General features: G+C 32.0%; 3 protein-coding genes, 1 long non-coding RNA gene and 1 pseudogene across 5 annotated transcripts; 2 read left to right on the forward strand and 3 right to left on the reverse strand.

Moving 5' to 3' along the window:
• Positions 1 to 256: 256 nt before the first annotated feature.
• Positions 257 to 3,478, reverse strand: LOC123215792. The gene is made up of 4 exons (XM_044636039.1): positions 3,332 to 3,478; positions 3,140 to 3,234; positions 2,763 to 3,022; positions 257 to 1,416 (listed from the first exon to the last, which is right to left on the reverse strand). The coding sequence occupies exons 1-4, from the start codon at positions 3,359 to 3,361 to the stop codon at positions 632 to 634; spliced, it is 1,170 nt and encodes a 389-aa protein (XP_044491974.1). The 5' UTR covers positions 3,362 to 3,478; the 3' UTR covers positions 257 to 631.
• A 2,427-nt stretch (positions 3,479 to 5,905) lies between these two features.
• LOC123215798 (serine carboxypeptidase-like 35) lies at positions 5,906 to 10,677 on the reverse strand. 2 transcript variants are annotated; one of them, XM_044636044.1, is made up of 9 exons: positions 10,391 to 10,677; positions 9,724 to 9,831; positions 9,441 to 9,629; positions 9,275 to 9,363; positions 8,542 to 8,823; positions 7,684 to 7,820; positions 7,184 to 7,276; positions 6,712 to 6,992; positions 5,906 to 6,071 (listed from the first exon to the last, which is right to left on the reverse strand). In XM_044636044.1, exons 1-8 carry the CDS (start codon positions 10,647 to 10,649, stop codon positions 6,734 to 6,736), a joined length of 1,416 nt encoding a protein of 471 aa, XP_044491979.1. In that variant the 5' UTR covers positions 10,650 to 10,677; the 3' UTR covers positions 5,906 to 6,071; positions 6,712 to 6,733. The 2 variants fall into 2 exon arrangements, with proteins under 2 accessions (XP_044491979.1, XP_044491980.1); XM_044636045.1 differs by lacking the exon at positions 5,906 to 6,071 and having other exon boundaries at positions 6,656 to 6,992.
• LOC123215800 lies at positions 7,396 to 7,674 on the reverse strand. Its single transcript, XR_006502160.1, has 2 exons — positions 7,537 to 7,674; positions 7,396 to 7,453 (listed from the first exon to the last, which is right to left on the reverse strand). It is a non-coding gene; the product is annotated as an uncharacterized LOC123215800 (long non-coding RNA).
• A 5,549-nt stretch (positions 10,678 to 16,226) lies between the features above and the next one.
• On the forward strand, positions 16,227 to 18,395 carry LOC123215795 (cytochrome P450 86B1-like). Its single transcript, XM_044636042.1, has 2 exons — positions 16,227 to 17,555; positions 17,826 to 18,395. Exons 1-2 carry the CDS (start codon positions 16,314 to 16,316, stop codon positions 18,231 to 18,233), a joined length of 1,650 nt encoding a protein of 549 aa, XP_044491977.1. The 5' UTR covers positions 16,227 to 16,313; the 3' UTR covers positions 18,234 to 18,395.
• A 1,084-nt stretch (positions 18,396 to 19,479) lies between these two features.
• Positions 19,480 to 24,582, forward strand: LOC123215799 (annotated as a pseudogene).
• The last annotated feature ends 235 nt before the right edge of the window (positions 24,583 to 24,817 follow it).

Consider the following 24,817-nt stretch of genomic DNA (forward strand, 5'->3'; position numbering starts at 1 on the left):
AAAATTCACTAAGTCATAAAATTAAAGATAGCCTATGGTTTCAGGTAAACAAATACTATCAGGTGCTAAGTCAATTAAACAATATAATTAAAAACACACACACTAAAAAGACTGACTTATTTGACTAGCAAGACTCTGATCATCATCATATATTCAGTCTACTGTAGATCAAACTCCTGCGCATTTTTTTTATGGGTGCTTAGTTCTTGACAGCAGCAAAACAGCCCCACAACAGGAGAAGTTAGCTCAATAATTATCCTTCAAAGTCATTCTTTTATGACCGTTCCAATTTCCAATGTCTATAAATCTGATGTAGAATTCCTCCTCTACTTATTCATAACTTGAGAACCTAAATCTTAACAGCAAAATTTGCCATCAGAAACTCATGTATAGTATAGTGCCACAGTCTAGCACTTTGCTTCTTTAAACAATAACCAAGTAACCTTATCTAGGTAAGCAGACTAACAAATATAATAAGAAAAGTCAAGTACACTCACACTTTATCGCCTAAGTGCAAAATTAGGAAGACACAAAACCGCTACACTTGTTGAAAACCCCTTTCAAGTATTACCTTTTATTGATTTTAATTTACTTCGAATACCCAACCTTCACTGATTTAACTTTGTCGCCTTCAGTCCTCTTCATCCACTGGAGTATACCATGCTGGCTGTCTCCTGGAGTTGCTCAACCTGTAGTTAAAGAGCACTTCTTCATCACAAAGTGCCCTAGTAGCCACCAAGACAAGAGTTTTCAAAACTGGAGTGTCAGACCCATTACTACTCAAACCATCCCATCTGAACCAAAGCCTACCAACTCTCCTCGTATTTGCTTCCTCCTCATTTCCAAATGTTATGTTTGGAATATAGGCCCTCATGTCTTTTTCGGTCAATGGGAAGTCATAAGGGCAAATCATGACATTTGGGACCATACCCCTTGCCGGATGATTGGCAAAATGTGCCAAAGCCAACGGGTTTCTCCTCTCCAACAACTCGGCCCCACTCCCCCCTTGTGTACTTTCCATTGGCTTACTAAGCAGTTTCTGTATCTGGTCTGAACCTTTTTCAGTCACTTCTATATTTGGTCTAATTTCAGGAAGTGTCAATCCATCCCACAATTCACGGGTTTCACCCCCAGCACCCCAAGGTTGGGCATTGATCACAGTTCCATCATATCTAGTAATCAAATAGGGGTTCTGTGCATCAACTCTTGGGTATCCAGGAATATATTGGTAATAAGCAGGGGAGTATATTATACCAGGATATATGGCTATTACAGCACCAACAGCAGCTTTACCACATAAAAATAAACCTTGGCCAGCATCCTTGTGGGGTATCAGAGATGGTTTGAGATCAAGTGTGTAGCCAATGATATCCTGTAATCTCTGTGATGCTTCAGAGCGTTTTAATGGCATTGTCTCTGGTACAACGGCGCTGAAAAGACATCAGTAATCAGAATTGGAGGATAGTAGTCCAGTAATTAACTGATTCAGTTTCGTATTGATTGCTTCAGTGACTAACATTTCATTGACAAATTCTACGCTATTTGTGAACAAGTTATTTGGCATTGAAGCTTAATTACTATTATAGTGAAAAACCTCTTTAGAGGTAGCTAGCTCATTATATTATTGACATGGTAGACAAAAAGCGCGATATAAGATGTATCATACTGCAAACATCATTCGCAATTACCCTAGTGGGCAAATCAATTCTGAAGAGCAAAATTAAAGATATAAATAACTCCCACCCAATGACAAAAATTTCCATTTAAAAAGTCCTTCCAGGCCTAATGCTAAATGCCTTCGGTTACAAGCATTTACCATCTTCTTTACCCATTTACAGACCAAAACTGCAAGTCATTAATTTTCAGTGGCTTCAAGGACCAATTCATCACCAACACTCTGTGCCCATGTTAAAAAAATGTAAAAAAAAATCCAAAAAGAAAAGGTTGATTAACATTCTACCAGAAGGGAACTTTTAGTCAGTCTCACAAACAAAAAGGTTTCAAACAACTTCTAGTTCTAGAAAACTGTTAATCATGGTTTCCTAAAAGTGAATTCTTTTGAAGTTTCCCTTATTCTATATGAGTTTTAGGGGACCCTAGAAGCATATATTTTCAGTTTACATGCTTGAAACCTGTAATAGTGACCATATCTCTGCAATATATAATTTGGGGTTTTATCATCTAACTAGAAGACTAGGCTCAAGGTAGTGGACTTATGGCCCGCGTTACTTTCAGCTAAAAAGACCTTAGATTAACCACACTATCATTTTCTACTTCATATAATTAAATGTTGAGTTCATTTTTTCATGTCAATGAAAGAAAGGAATTTAGATATTTTAAAATTATCCATATCAAAATGTTTTATGCATTTAACATTGTTGAGGGTTCACAGATTTCCAATATACCGGAATTATATTATTTTCAATGACTTTTGCCATAGCATGAGGAATAGAATAAATGAAAAACCAATCAAACTTTTTTCTCTTTACATTAATGTGGTTGGCTCCATAGATTCAGTGCCCAAGAACTCAAAGGATTAGAGTATTGTATCAATATTTTTGTCCTATATAACATAATTGATCTGAACCAAAAGTTTTGAATCATATAAAAGCTAAACCATTTGAATGATAACTTCTTGATTCTTAGGCATTGACAATAATCAAGCAATTTCTTTTAGGGTTTTGTACGTGGCGACGAATATAGCACTAACAACCCAAAGAGAACAACGTCCCATAAGTAAAAAATTATACAAAGAAACTCACCAGGAGAGTCAGCAGGTGAGCCACTCTTGCCAGAAGCAAAACTGAGGGTGGAATTTGACTGTTTAGAAGACTGCACTGCCTGATTTTCCTTTGACTTATCGGGGAAAAGAATTTGATTCATAGAAATACAGAAGTTTTCAATTTGATAATGGATGTTTTCTTGTACTTGCTTCTGTTGATCAGCTAGAGAGGCTTTACTAGCCATTTTAATAATTTCCTCAGCATCTGCCTCATCAGCGTCCCTTCCCAAAAGATTATAGCTAAACAAATATGACGGTTTTCATTATTAGTAATAAAAGAGAAATGCATTCAAATACGAATTTAAAATTGAATCAATTCAAAGAATTTCCGAATGATAAATCGACAGTAACAGAAACCTAGTATATAAAAAGAGACGATTTATGTCAGCTTCAAATTGAAGCTTCCTTGGATCCCTAGCAAATGTCAGACTGTTTGCAAGAATTTTCACGCCCTGGAATCAAATGCATGCAAAGAATAAAACACACCCATCGTTAGTCCAAGTTTGAAGAGATCGCAAATTGATAAAACCAAGAAGATTTTATACATACCTCTTGAAATTTTTGAAATAGAAAAGCCATTGTGTTGGTTGCAGGTGAGAAAAACGCACTTCTCTCTATCTCAGTGCTCCGTTGGCTGCTGCTTTTAAGTGTTTGGAGAGAACCGCTAGCCACCCCTGTTTCGTTTCGCAAATTTAAATAGGCGAAGAGACTTATTCCCACCGAAGCGTATTTATAGCTGGTTAAATTTTGTTATTATTATCGAAGATGAAACTATTATTTAAAAATTTTATTTAAATTTATATTTTAAAATAATTTTGAATTTTTGAAATTTTTATTTATACTTTCTAATCTTATACTTTTTTATGTTTAAAAACTGATTCCCGCCTATTTATTAAGTGTAAGATTGTAAACTCTTATCTTTTCCTCATATATAATTATTCTCTAACTTTTTAGATAGTTTCACCCTTCTCTCTCTCTCAGTTTTTAAATCTTTATCTTTGATAACCATTCGTCCCTCCTGATCACTCTCCTTTCCTTCTCTGATCATTTTTATCAGAAATGACGACTTGTTATCGTTCGAGTCTTTATTAGAAAAAGACCAATCACCTTCATCGATCGAAGAGGGAATGAAGAAAGAAAGTGTGAGGGAGAGGGTCGACAATCAAAGATGACAAATGGTCATCAAAGAGAAGTTGAAAAAAATCTTAACTTTTCAAATTTTGAGTAGAAAGAAATTATTAGATTTTTAAATTAAAGAAAAAAATATGTTAAAAGTTTAGTTTTTTTTTATTTTTTAATTAAATAATGACTTTACCTATAACATTAATAATAAAATTTAACAGGTGAAGAAATATTTAGATTTTTAAAAGTTAACAGATGTTAATTAGGTTTATACTAAACCTTGTGTCGGAATAAGTTTTTGGGCCCAATTTTTTTTAAGCTAAATAAACGAAAGGAATTGGACTGGAAGTTGAGTAGTCCAATCAAGATATAAACAGTGAGACCCAATACTCTTTTATTTTCACACTCAAGACCAGTCAACTAGCTAATTGATCCAAGCGGGGTAAGATTCAACGTGAACTTGGTGGGTTTAAAAAAATAAGACCAACCAGTGAAGCACGCTTGAATGAGATTCAATCTATTCAAGTTTAATCTGTGTGTATTTTTTTTGTATTACGAATTAAGTTTGAGTTAATTCGGATTGAATTTACATCCGCTTTAAAACATTTTCTAGGATCCCACACGGTATGAACCCATCATAATTAGTCAAGACCCAGGCTTAGTGTATGGATTAGGACAACCCATTGTGATACTGGGTTTACATGTTTATGACCACAAAAATTCAATCAATGGAAGAGAGCCATACTTCCTCTTTAGTTCTCATCTTCAATTTTATATTATATCGTAATAAAAAACTATTATTTTCCTCTATTGGAAAGTATCTATAGTAACAACAGAAGAATAACATCATATGTATACCTCACATCAGATGTTATAGGATTGACAGAATGTTTCATTATATCTTTTTTATCTCTGATAATTTTATAGTGAAAACCCTAAATGTAATCGAACAAAAAGTGCGAGAATGATACATATATGCAATGTTTTCAAATATTCATTATCAGTCTTTCATACCCTAATGTAGTGTTATTTGAAGAATGTGGGAAGATAACGGTTGAAAACTCCTCCCATTATTGAGAAATTATATGTGCAATTACTAAATAATTGCCACCCACTAAGTATGTGCACTGTTGGGGTTTTGATAGCTAATATCTCTCACTTACATATAGTGCATAATGTTATCAAAACTCTTTCCTCAAATTTGTTTATGAGATTATTGATACAAGTCAATGGAATGTGGATTGTTAAGAACATTTACATGTGGGAGCTCTATGTTAGAATCTCAAAATACAGACAACATAGAGACATCAACTCTTAAAGATAACATAAAAATGTTTCAAAATGCCCTAATGTCATCTAATCAGATTAGTTCAATTATCTTTTATTTCTTTTCAAAGAGCAATAATTAACTCTTGAGTTTAGCAATCTACACTCAAATCGTATACCATTTAATGCAACTTAAGTTGTTGACAATGAACATAAACTCTAGATGTATTGGATGATCTCTTTTGTTTGCCTTTATGTCATTTCGTTCGTTTACTGACAATGTCCTAGAAGGTAAAATCATTCATGATTATAAACACGATATCAAAGTAGCATTAGTTCATCATTTCATAACATAGTCAAAAGTCACAAAGAGCATTAATCTAATTCAATATTAGACCAAATGAATTCACATAATAACAAAGATTAGTGCATTAGTTAATCATTTCATAATAGAGACCAGTTATTGGAACCAACTGGTTCACTCGAGAATTGGTTCATAATTTAGTCTGATTCTCATAAATATATGGATTGGTTTAAAACTTTATTAATCCTGATTAAAACAGATAGATTAGATGAATCAATAAAAAACGATAAAATCAGATTTGACCAAAATTTTGCCCATTCCTTAATTTTTCCATGAGTAAACCTTAAAAAATCTGATTCATCACTTGATTAACGCATCATCTCTCTCTGAAATCTTTTCGTTTGTTTATTAATTTTTTTTCACATAATTCTATTTTTTGTAACTTTTGTCTCATATATATTAAAACATTATTTTATCTTAAATGAAAGTTTAAAAACTCAAAATTTAATATGAAAATATCAATTTAAAATATAAAACTTAATACCCTAATTACCTTCCCTCCTACTCTTATTGCAAAGGAACTCATAGATAAAATGTTTGATTAACATATTTGAAATTATTTTTTTTCTTTTATTAAGTTATTTTTATTTTAATGAATTAAAATTTATTTTTGAAATAAAAATATATATTTCGTTATTATTGATAATTATACAAGATTATTTCTAATGAACTTCATATAGTTTATATTTAAATAATGTATTAAATATTTGATATATTTTTTTAAATTTATAATAATTTGATAATAAATTAAATTAGCGGGTTAAATCAGTTAAATCGATCAAACTATAAATCAGTAAAATAAATAATTTGATTATTGGTTCGATTTTAAAAATATTAGTAAAATTATGATATATATGTTGTAGACTGCCTGTAAATAACACTGTATTCTAGCTTCAGCAGTGTAAATAAGATATATGGCATGGCAGCGGGATTGTTAATGCATGGGGAACAGTTGCATGTGGGCTGTCTATGAATTGTGTTTAGTATATGTTCCGACAAGCCGCACATTTTTCGGAAGACCTTAATTGCTATTATGCTATATCAAGCTCACAAAAACGACAGCACTTTGGTAAGAATTGAAGTGGTCTCGTCCCTTTTCAACCAACTGGACACCCAAAAAAAAAAAAAAATTACATAGATTTATTTATCGTAATAATTATTTTTTAATTAAAAAAATTTCCAAGCACAATACAAATATGTTAGGAACGGGAAGAGGGCAAGTTGGTGGCACTGAGAAAATGGGTGAAGAGAGAAAGTGACTGACCGGGCGCGAATAATGGGACTTGGTGGCCGGCACCACGCACGGTGGCAAAAGTCAGCCCCTTCTCATACCTCTCCACCCATCCGGCCACCTCTTTCTTGTAAAACCATGCCCGCCATTCTTCCTCTATTTTTAATCCCATTTTATTTATGCTGAATCTTGTAGATGTCACTGGCACCCTTCCATCCGTATCACCACTGCATGCAACAGCAAGCATTTCTTAAATACATTTACTATATATGATCAGTATGAATACGTGGATATACATAAATTTAAATAATAAAATTATGTATACTTATTTTAAATATATAAATAAATATATTTTTTTAATATACATTTATTTATATATTCAAAACAAATATATATAATAGAAGTCAAATTTTAGTACCTGAATATCCAAATGCGCATTCCGGCATCTAAGAGCTTCTGAATGATGGGCAACACAGAGTCCGGAGAGTCGTTCCAGTTTCTGATAACGTCACTGTGCATTACAAATTGTATAATTAGCTTATGAATCTGTTAATTACTGATCTGATATATAATAAATGTGAAAGGATGATGACACAGTCAGTGGCGGTCTGGAAATTCTTTCTTTAGGTCTTTTCTGTGTTTGTATCTTCTATCCCCCGCTGACACAGTCATATGTTATGGTGGAGGTCTGGAAAACAGAAAGAAAAATTGAAAGGTGGTGGACGGGGTAGAAAAAGTTACTGAAAATGAGAGATGAAGAATCTCACTGACATGTTTCGTTAAATTTTCTGTGACAAGAAGGCTCCACTTCATTCTTTAAAAACATGCTTCGTCTCAATTAAGTTACCCATGTGTTCTTGCATACATGCAGCCATGCAATTTTTCAGTAATTTAAAAAAAAAAAAAAAATTAATGTACCTGCATAAGGTGTACGGATAAGGGATGCTGGTGATATTGGCATGCAGGGCCCTTTGAACGTCTTCTCGATTGAAATATCGCTCCGTATAGACTTCTGTACATGGATCGTAACCTAATGGCAACCTATGCCACAAGTCCTGTAAGAGAAAAACAAAACATAGTCATTCTCATTTAATTCACAACTGCATGGAAATTTAATATATAAATAATATATATTTTATATATAAATAATAATATATTAAATAATATTTAATTATATGATAACATATTTTCTAAGAACTTTATAATTTTTTATTTAAAAAAAATGATACTTAGAAAATGGTAATTTTCTGAATAAGTGTTTTTTTCAATTTAATATTTTGAAATTGTTTTTGTTTTTCTCTAAATATAACTGCCGAATGCATTTTCTTGTTTTGAAAATATAAAATAATCATTTTATAAAAGAGAAAATCCCCCATATATGAGTAGGGTTAGATTTGAGTCAAATCAAATTTAGGTTTGAAACTTAGCTTGGCTGAAAAAAATTGAGCTAGAGATAACTCTCTTTAAATCAGTTGAAGCTTAGGTTAGTTTAAAAGAAGTTGAGTTCGAGTTAAGTTATAGTACGAAGTCAAGCTCAGTTTAATACTATCATCAATCTAAAATGATATTGTTTTGATATGATTCATTAAAACAATACTATTTAAATCAATTTGAATAAAGTTTTTTAGGTTTGTGAACTTGACAAACCTTTCACTCTTAAACTCGAACTCGACAGTAAAACATCATTTTAATTTAAATTTGAATTCGATTCAAATAAAATCAACACTCTAGCTCCTATGAGATTATATATTTTTCAATGATGTACTGTTTACTTACATGTCTGGAGAGGACGGAAGGAAATTTGTTGAGTTTCAGGGAAGTATTAGGAGGAAAATTGAGGCAAACTGGGGAATAGATGCTGTATATATCAATTTCAGAATAAGCATCCTGGAGCCGGTCGAAAAGATTGACGCAGTTGATGCGTGTTTCACTCTGCTTAAAATCTGAACATTCCTGCCTTATGTTGTTGTACAGATTGTCTGATATTACTGCGTGACTCCACGCAAATTCCACAAATCCAAGGATGTCCGTTTCGTCATTTATTGCAGCATTTCCAATCTGGATTCATCACAAAACACCCCCACCCCCACTCTCTTATTTTCACATAATAAAACATAAAAATAATATTAAAACCATACTTATATAATCCTTTTAGTAAATAAATAAATATACATATAATATCTTATTATATAATTAAATAATTTTATATTAATAAAAAATATATAATTACATGATAATATAACATATATATATATATATATATATATATATATATATATATATATATATATATATATATATATATATATATAATAAATTAAAACAATATCGTTTTATATCAAAGTTTTTAGATCTGCGAGTTTAATGAGTCAAATAATTTTAAAACTCAATTTCGCTTACATTAAATTTGATTCGAGTTTATTCGAACCAAATTCAAACAAATTCAGAACCAACCTTATATTTGTGTATATATGAAAATAATACTTCATCTAATGATAAGTGTACTAACCATAAATCCTTTAAGGTTTATAAACGACTCTTTGCTAGCTCTTTTGTTTCTTTCATAAATCAGTTCAGCAAGTTGAGGAACATAATGACCTAAAAAAATTGAAGATTTAAATGTATAAAATCAATAAAAATATTAATTTAGATTTATTGGGAATACTGAGGGGTACCTGCATAGCTCTCTCCAGCTATGTAAAAATCAAGGGATTTGAAAGATGGGAACTTTTTGAACCATTGGATTAAGAACGCATGAGAATCATTGGCTGTAACTTCATCACCAAGCTTGTACAGATCATCTGAATTGTTGGTGTAGGAAAATCCTACGCCCACTGGTGCCTCCAGGAACAGCATATTTGCAGCTATTAATCATGCCAAAAACACAATTTAATGAAGATTAATTAGCAAAAGGAATCATAATTATTCGACTTAATTTAGTGATAATTAATTAATTACCTTTGTTCCAAGAGTATTTGTTAAGAGTGAGCTGGGTGCCATTGCTTCGAACGAGAAATGGTCCGAGTTCTTGCGCAGCTCCATATGCGACGGAGGAGCAGCCAGGACCTATTTTTATGGCAAGGTTGGTCATTGTGTAAACCAGAAATTACATAAATTCTTGAACTCGAAAATTACTGGAGAGGAAATTTGCCAAATTCTTTTATTAATTTCCCGTCAACTTAGTATTATTATATTTCAAAAAGTAATATTATATTTACAGATACATACTTATATATATCATTATATAATTAAATATTATTTTATTTTTAATTTAAAATAATTTAATCACACAATAACATATATTAAATATGTAATTATTTATATACTTTAAAGCGGGGATATAGTTGATTGAATTCCAAAGTGTGTGTGAAACAACTGATAAGGTCTCTCCCAGACTCAATAGGGAAGACTTGGAAGACCGACTACTGGTTCTTGGAAGACTGACTAGACTCAATAATTTTGTTGCTGCAACATAGCAAAACATACATACAAAGAGCTGCAAAAATTTGAAGAATCAAAAAGAAGACGGCATCCACTGAAGGCCAATTTACTTCTACTTCTACGGGCACTAAAATATAAGAGTAAAACACAGAGAGAGACAGAGAGAGATGAAATTATAACTGACCTCCATTGAGCCAAAGAACAAGAGGCTTTTGAGAAGGCTCATCTTGGGCTTCAAAGAACCAGTAGAACAATGCCTTCTGATCCTGAGGTCGGAGTTTCACATAACCGGAGTAGTGTTGAAAATCGACTTGAGGCTGCCCAGGCAACTTCGTCACTCTATCATCTGCTGCCGATGGTTGAGCTTCAGCTTCTGAATTAGCCCCCAGAGCGCAAACAATTATAATGAAAAGTAGCCACTTCCACACCAAAACAATGCCCATTTTAGATACTTATACTGGAAAAAGAAAATTTTACAAGAGTTGAAGAAGAAAGAGACCTTAATTTATAGAAGATGAGGGTAGAGTGGTAATTTTGTTTACATTGACAAATCATCATTTTGTTATTTTCTTCAAAAGTATTAGAGACGTTGACAGGTTTTATGGAGTCTTTAGAAACCATTGATAAAGAATAATTAAAATAATTATGGATATCATATTTATCCTAAAGCATATTAAATTAATATATATAATAAATATATTATATATAAAAAGATATTTAAAAAAAACAAATAATATAATAATGATATATATAATTTTAAAATTTTAAAAATATTTATAATATGGCCATATATTAATTAAATTTTTTTAATATTTTAATATTTTATATTTTAAAAAATATATAATATATATTAAAAAATTAAAAATTTGACGTGGTGGTGGAGCCTCCACGTGAAAATAATTGGTGCGAAATTTCTTCAAATAATTAACTCTGGCTGAATTTTCGCCGTTCCAACTTGATAATGACAAATGTGAATTTAATTATTGAAATTTGTCTGTATATGAAGGAAACTTTAAGGGTACGTTTGATTTGGGTAATGTTTGATTACTAAAATAGAAAGATTATCTTAAGTAGGCATGTGGTTTAGGTAATATTTGATTACTAAAATAAAAATATTACCTTGAAGATAGATTACTTAAAAGATTACTGGGTATAAATGATTACTATGTTTGATAAAATTTGATAGGTATAAATAATTATTGTGTTTGGTTAAAGGTAATAAAAGATTACTACTAAATTATTTTACTTAAATGCCCTTGAATATAATTATTTTTAAATATTTTTTTATATTATTTGTCATATTAATTAAAAATAAATTTATTTTTATCTCAAAAAATTAATAAATAATAATTTTTCTATAATAAACTCAAGATTACCCCAGTAATCTTTAAATACCTAAGGTGAAGGTGGTAATCAGATTACCACCTATATTACCTGCCACGTCAGCATTGGTAATAGAAGATTACTGTAATCTTTTATTACTGATAAACCAAACAAGGGAATAAAAGATAGATTACCAAGGTAATAATGAATTCCCCCATCCAAACGCACCCTAAAGATAGATTACTTAAAAGATTACTGGGTATAAATGATTACTATGTTTGATAAAATTTGATAGGTATAAATAATTATTGTGTTTGGTTAAAGATAATAAAAGATTACTACTAAATTATTTTACTTAAATGCCCTTGATATTATTTGTAATAAATAATAATATAATTGATTGTAAGGTGAAGGTGGGTTAAGCATTGGTAATAGAAGATTACTGATTAATAGAATATAGATTTATAATTTATTTAGATTATGCTACTTGAATATATTATTATTTTTCTTAAATATTTTTTATATTATTTGTCATATTAATTAAAAATAAATTTATTTTTATCTCAAAAAATTAATAAATAATAATTTTTTTTATAATAAACTAAAGATTACCTCAGTAATCTTTAAATACCTAAGGTGAAGGTGGTAATCAGATTACCACCTATATTACCTGTCACATCAGCATTGATAATAGAAGATTACTGTAATCTTTTATTATTGACAAATCAAACAAGAGAATAAAAGATAGGTGTCACGCACCCTAAGGAGTTTTAACAGTTTATTTATATAATTAAACAAATATATAAATCAGAATTAAAGGAAAAAAAAAAAAGGTTAGGTGTCACGAAAGTTTCAATGAGGAAGGCTAGGACGGGTTATCCACGTTTTACCGTTTTTTGTTTGCTGGTAAACAGTAATTTTATTTTATTCTTTTAATGGAAAAAGTGGCGGGCTGCCTCTCGTGATTCAGGGAAAGTGGCCGAAAGGCATTTTACCAACCAACGTTTGTTAAAAACTTAAGTTAGTGTTGGTTAATTATTAAAAATTTAAAATTTTATTTATAAATGATTAAAATTAATAAAATTTGTAAAGATAAAATTATTATTATTAATTAATAATATATTAAAAATAATAATTTTTTTATTTCTCTCTTTAATTTATGAAAGTTAATAATTTCTTTTAGAATTAAACTTTTAAAAATTATATTTTCTTTTTAGGGTTTTAATTTTCTCTTTTCTCTCCAACGATCAAAATCTAACCAGGAATCAATAGTGCTCTCTCTTCTTCCTTTGTCGATGTTATCTCTCATTCCTCAAAGATGACAAATTTTCACAAAAGACGAATAGGTGAAAAATTTCATTCAAGATTCTTGAAACTTCGTTCATCGATTTCTCCTTCTCTGATGATTTCTCTTCTACACTTTCATCAATTCCTGAACCTCTTCTACATTTTCGTTGATTCCTAAACCTTTTCGTTCGACAAATGTGCTTTTCACGGTCTATTTTCATCGATTTATCTTCTGCATTTTGTCATTCATTATCTTCGTCTTCGTTGGCGGCGAATCCAAGAGAAGAAAGAGTGTCTGCAATAGGAGAAAGAGAGGCATGACCAGATTCTAATCGTCGGAGATTGATGGATTAAAAATGAAACCCTAAAAGGGTATGTAACTTCTAAAAGTTTAATCACAAAGAAAATTATTAATTTTATGAATCAAAAGATTTTACCCTAAAACTAATTGATTTTGTCAACTTTAACAACCTACAGATGAGTGTTTAGATTTTCAATAGTTAACAGGTATCAATTTAGATTTTCAATAAACCGTGGGTAGGAATAAGACTTCTGGCCCTTTATCTTTTTGTGATTTATAGAATGTAATTATTCTTGTACACATGAATCTGAAAGACAAATTCTACAAAGTAAAACCGCTTTAATTATTACGGGTCAAAAAACTCATTCTCTGATAATCAATCTCTCGAATATGACTATATTTGAAAGTTCGTAGTGGACAATGGCAACTCAGCAGGTTGAAAATGATCAATCCTCTACCAGCATTAAAGTGAGATATCAGAACCACTCACATCGCAATTACTACTGTCTCTTACTCAAGGATTTGTGGCCCGCTGAAGTCTTGCTCGAGCCTGGCACACCAAAGCCCAAGCAAGATACAAATCCTGAACCTTAATTTACCATAAATGATCTCCCTATTGTTGCTGTGAGAGCACACAACTCCATCCCTTTGATATAAACTTCACAAGAAAAACCCATTTCGAAGAGGTGAACAGTCTTAAAAACAACGTTACTACTGTATACAGAAACCTCTTGCTCTCAACGTCGATGAGAATGACAAATTCTAAAAAAAAAATACAAGTAAAAACTTTTTATTTTTTTTTTACTACTAATTAAAAATAATTGCAAAAATTGGTATTTATAAATAGAGACGATAAAATACTATAAGAAAAAATAAAAACAACAAATTAATTTTATAAAAAGCATAAATAGAAAAGAAAATTAAGAATGATTTGTCATTGGTATTATTCGACCATTAAGATGTATTTTGTTAGTAATTTTTTAACATAAAATTATGTTAATATTTTTATCATCTAATTATATCTATATTTAATTGATTTAAAAACATTTCTTTATATTATTATTTTCTTACATCATAATTTATATACTTTCAAGAGTGGAATCGAATCGAGTTAATTCAATTTGAATTGATGTTCAATTTGAGAATTTGAACTAAAGTTTTAGTTCGACAATTTGGTTAAAATTTAACTTGAATTCTCATTCAACAATACTGTTTATTTTAAAAATAAAATGATAAACTCTAACCTTTTTCCCTTTATGAGCGAATACCAAATTAATTTTTAGGAAGGAACAATGAGAAACATGAACAACATAAGAAGATCGATGACTACGAAGATCATTAAAGAGCAAGAAGCACATCAAAGAAGAGAGGTAAGATGGAATAGGCAATAATGTTAATATTGACAATAACAAATGGGTATTATCGCTTGTTGGGCAATATTTTGCCAGAAATAAATTCAAAATATTAAACTGAATACATGAAATGGAAGAGAACAGGTGAAAATCTACTTTATGTTTGGAGGTATTTCAGCCAAACCATAATCTGATGTGTATAATGAGCATAAAAGTGATAATTGTGATTACAATTTAATTAATTTTTTATTTTGTATAAAATTATTGGTAGTTATAAATATTCTTTCAATAAATAAATAATGCAAGTGCAGCCTAGCTAGAGGTGGCAAAGAGGTTTGGACTAGGCTGAGGTGGAAAAGAGGTCAGACCAGTCTGCAGTTTGGTCTTGACCCCTCTTTTAGTTCGACTTGTGGGTGACACGACCTACAATTATAACGAGTCATAGCACGCTCGTGGGCTGTTCAAATCTTGTCATGCTCGTGAGCTGTTTTGCTATATTTGAGTCTAGGAGTCAAGTCTATGGGTCGACTTGATATGATTTGCTACTATTATAGTTCTTGGAGAATGTAAAAAACATTAGTGATTATTAATTTCTTTTATATTTTTTATAATATCATATTTATTAATTATTAATATTTGTTAGATGAGACATTAATAATTAATATTATAGTAACAATCCATTGTCGTATTTAAACCTAACGTTCCCTTTGGTGTGTTGCAGACCTTGTTATCACTTCCTTGGGTGTGTTGCAAACCCTGTCATACTAGTGGGTCAACGCAACCCATTACCATATCTAAATGTAAGACTCCTTTAGACTGTGTCGCAGACACTGCAATATTGATGGGTTAGCTTGATCCACTAAACCTAAACATGGCCCAACCCCTAAGCATAGTGGTCTGTACTGGAGCCTGGTGCTGTCAACTGCCATGTTTAAACCCAACACTCCATTAACGCTTCTATTTCCTTTAAGGTATGCTAAACCTTCCATGTTAGCACACAGTATAACAAAGCAGAGTGAAATTTGGATCTGGCCGCAGGAATGATCCAGAAAGATTGACGCCATTTCTGAACCCTCTCAAAAGACACAGAAGGAAAATAAAGAACGGCTGGCTTGCTGCCACTTGGCAAAATTCGCCAATAGTTGTTGGTGACCATGACAATTCCACCTTTCAATTAGTTATTTTATGTGTTCAAATTATTCCATCTTAAAATAATAAACCTACTAATCATATTACTGTGGAAATAGTAGCACCTTAGATTCTCCATCACACACTTTTTTTTTTTTTTTTCAGATCATCAAAGATTTTATCTATATTCGCTAAATAGATAAACTCAATTATAATAATCAAATTCATAATTATTATATCAGATAAATCAAAATTTTACAAACGTGATAGAGGCTATTCGTCACCCATTGTCAATACTGGTAATTTTACTTTTACACTCTACCTAAACCGCAAACTGCAAAGTCCTCTCTAATTTTCTCAGCGGTTTGCAATCCAAAGGGTAGCGGAATGAGAAATGACAGTGAAATTCTAAAAGAAGAGGGATTGAGTTTGACACTTACCAACACTGTATCAAGATGACACATTTGAATTTCTAAGCTAGTTATTGAATCAAAATTTTTTTCACTCAATATGATTAGTGTAACCTAAAAAAAAACCAGTCCAATTTGAATGATTTTGTAAAAAAAAAAAAAAATTCTCAAATCCTAAAAGTTGAAAAAAGCACCACAATTTCAGTTACAGTCACATTTAAGTGGCTGCTCAATCATTTCAGCTCACCCAAATCAATAACCCAACAGACAATACACTACAATCGCATTTCCTATCGACCCAACACCATGATTAATTCTACCAGAGGTTCGCCGGTGACTTTCTTTTCCAGTGACAGGCTTGCCGGGAACTTTTTTTTCCAGAGGTTCTTCTTCCTGCATGATATTCAAATCTTGGATCTTTTTCTCGCTTTCTTTATTTTCATTGCTATACATTCTTTGAGGCAAAAGAAGCGTTATGGGTTACCCGTGTGGCCGTTTCTTGGAATGTTACCGTCGTTGGTTGCGGGGCTTCATGGGAACTTGTATGAGCGGATTACTGATGTTTTATGTAGTCAAAATGGTACCTTTCGATTCAAAGGCCCATGGTTTAGCAGTCTGAATTGTGTGGTGACAGCGGATCCTCGGAACCTTGAGTATCTTCTCAAGACAAAGTTCTCTAATTTCCCTAAAGGCGGCTTCTTTCGTGAACTGGTTCGTGATCTTCTCGGAGATGGGATTTTCAGCACCGACGATGAGATGTGGCAGCGGCAAAGGAAGACAGCAAGCATCGAGTTCCACTCAGCTAAATTCCGGCAACTCACCACTGAGTCATCACTTGAACTCGTCCACTCTAGGCTGTTACCCGTGCTTGAAAATTCAGTCAACAGTTTAGAGTCTATTGATCTACAAGACATCCTTTTGAGGTTAACTTTCGATAACGTTTGTATGATAGCATTTGGGGTTGACCCTGGATTTCTCAGTCCGGGATTGCCGGAAATCCCATTTGCGAAAGCCTTCGAGGACGCGACGGAGGCCACGATGTGCCGTTTCGTCACACCGACTTGCATATGGAAAATCATGAGATATCTTGATTTGGGGACTGAAAGGAAGCTCAAACAATCCATAAAATGTGTTGATGAGTTCGCTGAGGAAGTCATCAGGAGGCGGAAGAAGGAACTCTCTTCGTCAAATGACAGAAGCACGCAAAGATCCGATATCTTATCAGTGTTTATGGGTCTGAAAGACGAACATGGAGAGCCATATTCTGACAAGTTTTTGCGGGACATTTGCGTGAATTTTATTCTTGCAGGAAGAGATACTTCTTCTGTAGCGTTAAGCTGGTTTTTCTGGTTACTAGAACAGAATCCGACCATCGAGGAGAACATTCTTGTAGAGATATGCAGAATTATTGGTGAAAGAGAAGAAGCGGAAAGGGAAGAGTCCCCATTGGTGTTTAAACCAGAGGAAATAAAAAAGATGGAGTACTTGCACGCTGCATTATCGGAGGCTTTGAGACTCTATCCTTCAGTTCCTGTAGATCACAAGGAGGTAACTTCTTCTAATTTTCTACATTGTGATAAATTAGTAGTTCTGATTATTTTAACTTGAATCAATTTGTTCCTGTTTAATGAATTTTTTCATGTGGATTGTTGTTCAAGATTTGATACATAAAATAATAATAGTAATAATAATATGCACATGCTGGATTGTGGACTTTCTTTTGACGTGTAAAGGTTTGTAATGAAGAATATTTGAAGTTGTAGTAGGGATGGCAATGGGCCGAATAGGGCACTTAGAATTGAATACTTTAATGTTCAGGCGGTTGAAGATGATATATTCCCCGATGGAACAGTGGTAAAGAGAGGAACAAAAATAATATACGCCATTTACACGATGGGAAGAATGGACGCTATATGGGGGAAAGACTGCAGAGAATTCAAGCCGGAGAGATGGCTAAGAGATAGCCGCTTCATGAGCGAATCTGCCTACAAGTTCACAGCTTTCAACGGCGGCCCTCGGCTCTGCTTAGGCAAAGATTTCGCTTACTATCAAATGAAATTTGCAGCAGCCTCGATCATCTATCGGTATCGTGTGAAGGTAGCGAAAGATCATCCGGTGGTGCCGAAACTTGCCCTAACTATGTACATGAAGCACGGATTGAAAGTAAATCTATTCAAGCGTCCGGAGTATCAGCTACACAAATACTACTGCAATAACCATCAATGAAGGCTAAGCTTGTATCAATACAATTATGGGTTTTTTTTTTTTTTTTCTTCTGAATTTTTTAGAATAAATATATAGGATTGATTGAAACAAAAAAGATGTAGGTTTGTATTAAATTTTTGTTTGAATAATTTGAGCTGATGTCGAGTGGAATGTTCATAATAAAGCCAGCTGTAAGTATTATCTTAAAAGTTTGAATTATCATTTAATTAATAATATATTAAAAATAATAAAATATTTATTATTTTTTTATAAATTTATTTTAAATTTAAGAAATTAATAAAATTTTCTTATGAATAAACTTTAAAATATTATATTTTCTTATATTAAATTTTTTTTATTAATTTTATTAATTTTAATTATTTATAAATAAATATTTAAATTTTTAATAATTAAGAGATACTAATTGAATAATACACTACTCATCAGCTCAAATTTTATTAATTTAATAATTTAATATTGATTTTATTAAATTTGTTTATATGTATACTTATATTTATAATATAAAAGATAATCAAATTATATAAACTTTATTCTAAATAAGGTTAAATTTGAATCAAACTTATTTGAGTTTAAGTTTGAGTTTGATTCGAATAAATTTGAAATAAACTAAGCTCAAATGAGTTTAAACTTGAAAGTTCAATATTTTCGAGTTTGAGCTTTAAAGTGTTTAACTAGTCAAGCTTACAGTTAAAAATTTTGATACAAAATGACGTTATTTTGATCAATATATATTAAAATGACGTCATTTTAATAACGAATTAGTTAAAAACTCAATTGCAACTTAAGTTCAACTCTTTTAAAACAAATCGAACTCAAACTTATTTGAAATAAGTTTGAAGAGTTCGAAATCGAGTTCGAACTCAGTTTTATATAAATTGAATTAAATTCGAATTTAACTCAATTTGAATCTAATTATAATCATAAAGATAATGGATTTTCTTACGAGACTTAAATGCGAATTATCATGTCGATGAGGTTTGATACCATCTACAAATTTGTAGACGATGTTACGTCCAAGCCACACCAACCTGTTGTCATGTCTAGATTAATCAAACACATTTTTAATATGTAGCTAATAATTTTTTAAAACAATATTTTAATATTTCAAATACAATAATTATTATTTGAAGGTGGTATCTAAAAATAGAAAATCAGAAATATTACCGATTAATTTTTGCTATATTTGTGATAATCAAATTAAATTATTACCTTATCCAGTATTATCAATCACTGTCACCTTTGATAATCGAAAGCCTTTGAAAACGCCCGTGATGTAATCGAAATCCTATCAAACCGGGAACAGACCAAATCAATTCACCATCCCTACCAGACCCGCCTTCTCTTTCCTTTCTTTCTTCTTCAATTGTGTTTAACATTTATTTATTTATTTATATCTCTCTCTTTTCATATAGATAGCTCATAGCTTAATTGAATTTCAGTGGAGACTATATCTTCTCTTTGTACAACTCTCATGGCTCGCCATTGTTATCCAGCCTCTGTCTCACTTGTTGGCATCTCTCTGCCGTCTGTTGGAACTCAAGCTTTGCCCTGTTTGAAAAAACGTAGTCTGGGAGTCACGAAAGCTTCTGTCTCTGTTGAAACTAAGGTTGCAATTATTAGAATTGGCACTAGAGGAAGGTACTTTTATTTGTTTAATCATTGTTCACTCCTTTGTAAATGATGTTTTTACTTACCTTTCTCATGTAAATATGTGTTTTGAGGTTATTCTTAGCTTGTTTATGTGCAAGTTATGCTTGTGGGTATGTTTAATTTGTGCTTCAGTTTACTTTGATGAATCTTTCTGACTAGGGATTTAACTTCATTTCTCTATGCATTTGAATTTGACACTATTGATTTTTTTTTAACATGTTGTTTCTTGCTTTTCTGTTTAAATCTTAGAGACTCTTGGTTATGTTGCTACCAATCTATTTATAGGATGTAACGACTAAACAGTCAGTTATATTATTGTGCTGTAAATTTCTGTTTTGCGAACCAATTCTCTGAATTTTAAACGCCACTTCAACTATACTGAAACTAAAAATAGATATAGACCTTGAACTTTCTTTTTGAAATTCTTATAATGTGTATTGGTGTGTGTTCATATGAACCACTCTGTTTTTTTAGTGGCTATCTGAACTTCCTGTTTGGTTTTTGTAACAAAAGTAATTGATGATGGTGTGGATCAAACAGCAAAACCTTTTATTTTTATTTCTACTTCTGAAGCATAGCTTTCAATTTTCATTGAATTTATATCAGTTGTGAGTTGCAAGTAATTCCCCCTTCCATTTATTGTTAGGGACCCTTTTTTTAACTTTTCCCTTTTCTTGTTGGTTACATTCTTCCTATTTGTAGGACAGTCCACTGGCACTTGCTCAGGCATATGAGACATGAGATAAACTCATGTCATTGCATCCAGAGCTTAGTGAAGAAGGGGCTATTCAAATTGTAATAATAAAAACAACAGGTGGTAAAATTCTAACTGAACCACTTGCAGACATTGGTGGGAAGGGTTTGTTCACAAAAGAGATAGATGAGGCACTAATAAATAGTGAAATTGGAATTGCTGTCCATTCTATGAAAGATGTTCCTACATATTTACCAGATAAGACAATTCTACTGTGCAACCTTCAGCGTGAAGATGTCTGAGATGTGTTTATTTCCTTGAGTGCAGCCTCTCTGGCTGAGTTACCTGCTGGAAGCACTGTTGGTACAGCTTCACTTAGAAGGAAGTCCCAAATTCTCCATAGATATCCATCTCTCAATGTGAGTTTTTATACAGAGTTATGTTTCACAAATTGCTTCAGATAATCTTTGCAGTTTGCACTCAAGTTCAATCATAAGCAAGCATGCAATATTTATTGATTGAAGGGGGAAGCTTACTAACATTGATTCTTTTTACTGCTTCCATTACATTCTATTTGAGAAGCTTTCAGTTAATTTGAGTTATGCCCAATGGATGAATATATTTTTATGTATAGATGACTACAATTATATTTATCAAAGCTTCTAATTTCTTATCCTAGTTGTCATTCCCCTCTGAATTGTTATTGAAAATTTCTTGTAGGGTCATTTCGTTGAAATCATGTTAATGTCTTTTATTTTGTTTTTATCTTTTGTTTGACTGCCCTATGCAGGCTAATTACTTGGCATCTTTGAATCATGAGGAAACTAGACTTGCAGTTGCATGTGAAAGAGCCTTTCTTGAGACCTTGGATGGTTCTTGTCGCATTACTATCGCTGGATATGCTTGCAGAGACGAGGATGGCAGCTGTATCTTTAGAGACTTGGTGGCTTCCCCTGATGGAACTCGTGGTAAGGTTTGGTTTGCATTGAAAGAGATTTTCATTTTCATTTAGCTAACTTTAATATTTATGTTGCATCACTGTGTCTTCTCTTTGTCTCTGTTTTGCAGTACTTGAAACTTCTAGAGAAGGTCCATATACTTGTGAAGATATGATCACAATGGGAAAGGACGCAGGCAAGGATCTTCTTTCACGAGGAGGCCCTGGCTTCTTTGATCATTGAGTAGCTTAACAAAAGCATAAGGAGTAAAAGAACTCTAGGGTTTATGTTTAACTTCAAGGAATAGATCCAGAAAGTTCAATTTTCCTCCCAAGCTATCATTTGTTGTAACATTAAGAACAATAGTTTGATTGATTTTTAGCTAGAAGAGTGTCCTACTTAGTTATGTGAGAGGCTTAGATTATTTTTATCTTTAATAATATTAGAGAGCCAAAATTTTCTTCCGGGTGTGCATCTTTTATATGGTTAGACACATGTGCATGTATCTGTGTGTTTATTCACTGTAACTCAAAAAGATACAAAAACAAATCCTTAGACCATGTAATATATATACTGTACTAGATTGGTTGTAGGTATTTCAAACATATTATGAAAATAAAAAGCAAGCAGACGGAATGGTGGCTTACAATATATAAGAAGTGTGCATAGTTTATTTATGGTCCTTGGTCATCTTACCCAACAATCAGAAAATAATTCTTTTCTGTGAACTTAAAATTATGACTATCAGATTCCTTAGTTCTATGCTGCATTATCTTATTAGGCCTTTGTTTCAATCTTCCTGCAAGTAAACTTTTTCCCTTTTCCATCATAGTTTGCCGTTCAGGTTTTAACTTCTTCTTTTCTGACTGGTGTTTACATTTATATGTGCTGTTTGGACAGAATTGAAGGGAATGATCATTACCCGCACACAGGAATATCCAGGTATGTTTGCAAATTATACATCGTAAATGAATTCTCATGATTCCTATCAATTTTTTATTTTAACATTCAGCCAGACATGGTGTGACATTAGTTGCCTTTGACAAAATACTGTACAGTTTATATTACGGTTTTCTAGCAACATGATCAAACTTTAAATCTGTGGTCAAAGGTTGACAAGGCAGGTCATTTAAGTTGACTAGTGGACAAATATTTGAGAGCCAACCTGGTGAAGTTCCATCTAGCGGGAGTTATCATTGTTATAAAGCTGTTAGGATGCTTCTGGTGATGAAATGCATGTACCAGATATTGTTTAATCAATAAACATTCAGTGTCAAAGGATTTTGTCCAAAGGAAAGTGTAATAGAAGTCCTATTCCTGTTAGAAGAGTGGTCTAAACATAGTTATAAAAAATCAAATACATTATCCAATACAAGTAACACAGCAAGAATAAACTCAAAGTAGCAAGAGTGCTGGTGGGTGGAATAAAATGTTCAGATGCCAGTAGTAGATCACATAAAATCAGGGCTCCAATAAAATATCTAGGTATCAAAGCCTTTGGCTTTTTAGATTGAAGTAACAACTCCAGGCACAAGCACATTCTGAGATTCTTCAAGAGCATATCTACTACATCATATGAAGCTTGGTGCAACCGGTCCTTTGGACAGTCCTAGACGGACTTCCATACCATGATGCATGTCCAGTGGCCGGAAAGTTTCTGATTCGCAGGGATCTGCAAACAAGTTTTATATATATAAGCACATAAACTGCTTATCTCATTATTGACCAGAATGATTCACTGCTACAATTCGAGTTTTACCAACAAAATCAAACCCACAACCCTAAGTCACTTCTTCTACATACTAGAATTCTCAAATTCCTACTTTGTTATCCCAACACCAATAAAAAAGTCTCCTGCAACAAGTTAAGTATATTATCCAATTATAGGTGCAGCTACCTGAAATTTTCCAATTTGGAGCTGCTCTCAGGACATTTTAAAAAGGATAGCTAGTTCGGATGCAAGTGCAAACCAAGTTCAATTTATTCTGACATGCAGCGAGGATAATGAAGGTCTTGTGAAAAGGTAAAATATAAGTTTTGAATACTAAAATTGGAAATTGATCAGAGAGTAGAATGAAGAGCAAAAGGAACAAGCCAATGAGGATTTTAATTGTTATGATGTTATGATGAGAATATAATATATATCAAATTAAAATAATATCGAATTAGAATCATATCAAATCCAATAGAATAAGACCAAGTGGGAAAAATATATATTATTTAACAATAATAACATCAGTAAAGCTCTTATAGAAATCATTTCATCAAGTTAGAGTGGAAGGTTTTTTAACCTTGGCTTCTTGTAGAGTGCCTATGAGCTGACATCTTAACTTAATGTCTTCTCCACATGTGAATGACAGAAAGCTAAAATTTGACTAATAACACTAAAAAAAACATTCATTAATCCTTTTGGAATCGATTGGCTGGCCTTACTCATGTAAATTATCTGTATATTTTATTGATGTCTGATTACTATATAGATACTTGTATTTAAATATTGTACTTCATTTTCCCTTGGCAACTTTATTCAGTGTAGTTAATCTTGAATCAGAATTTGCTCTTTTTGCAATAATCTTCACTTATCTGTTATGTAATTTAACTTTAGTCTCCTTAGTATCTTCCCAACTCTTAATTGAACCATGTAGACATTCTAAGACATTGAGAATTGAAGATCTTTGGTGTTTTCATATTGAAGGTACTGAGATTTATTGTGGGTTGGAGGCGGGTGGAATCATTCTTTTAAGAGCTAGTAAATTCTGGCTTGTTAAAATAGAGTGGTTGACTGGAGTAGCTGGTTTTATAGAACTTATACTCTCAGAATCTTCTTTGAAGTGACAAACAGAATTATTGTGTTCTTGTATTATTGTGCAGTTGTTTTCTTTACTTGTCGGTATTAGCTGTCCCACGTACTCACATGGGTTAATGCCATCCTTTGATAAAGTAATTTGTTAATTCATTTGAGACGGGGAGCATTAATTGGCTATTCGAGCTTAGAATTGTATATTGTTTCGTTCTTTACATGAGTGGCATTTTGGCTGTCTATTACAGTCTGGGTTCACTTCAGCTTTATTGACCTATATGATAATATTGCAAGGGTTCATCTCCTTGTGGTGGGCTTACCTTTTTTTTTTTAAATGACAAGAAATACTATTTGAGTCGATTTGCTCACATTAAGATTTTATCAATTATATCAGACAAATAAAATCATGAATCCCAATTGTTGATTTTATAATCATTGGATTGAATAAATCAAGAGTCTTATCTTGTTTTGATGTTAATGAATCTATAACTTAAATTCCTTG

Source organism: Mangifera indica, chromosome 5, assembly GCF_011075055.1.
Source record: "Mangifera indica cultivar Alphonso chromosome 5, CATAS_Mindica_2.1, whole genome shotgun sequence".
NCBI lineage: Eukaryota > Viridiplantae > Streptophyta > Magnoliopsida > Sapindales > Anacardiaceae > Mangifera > Mangifera indica.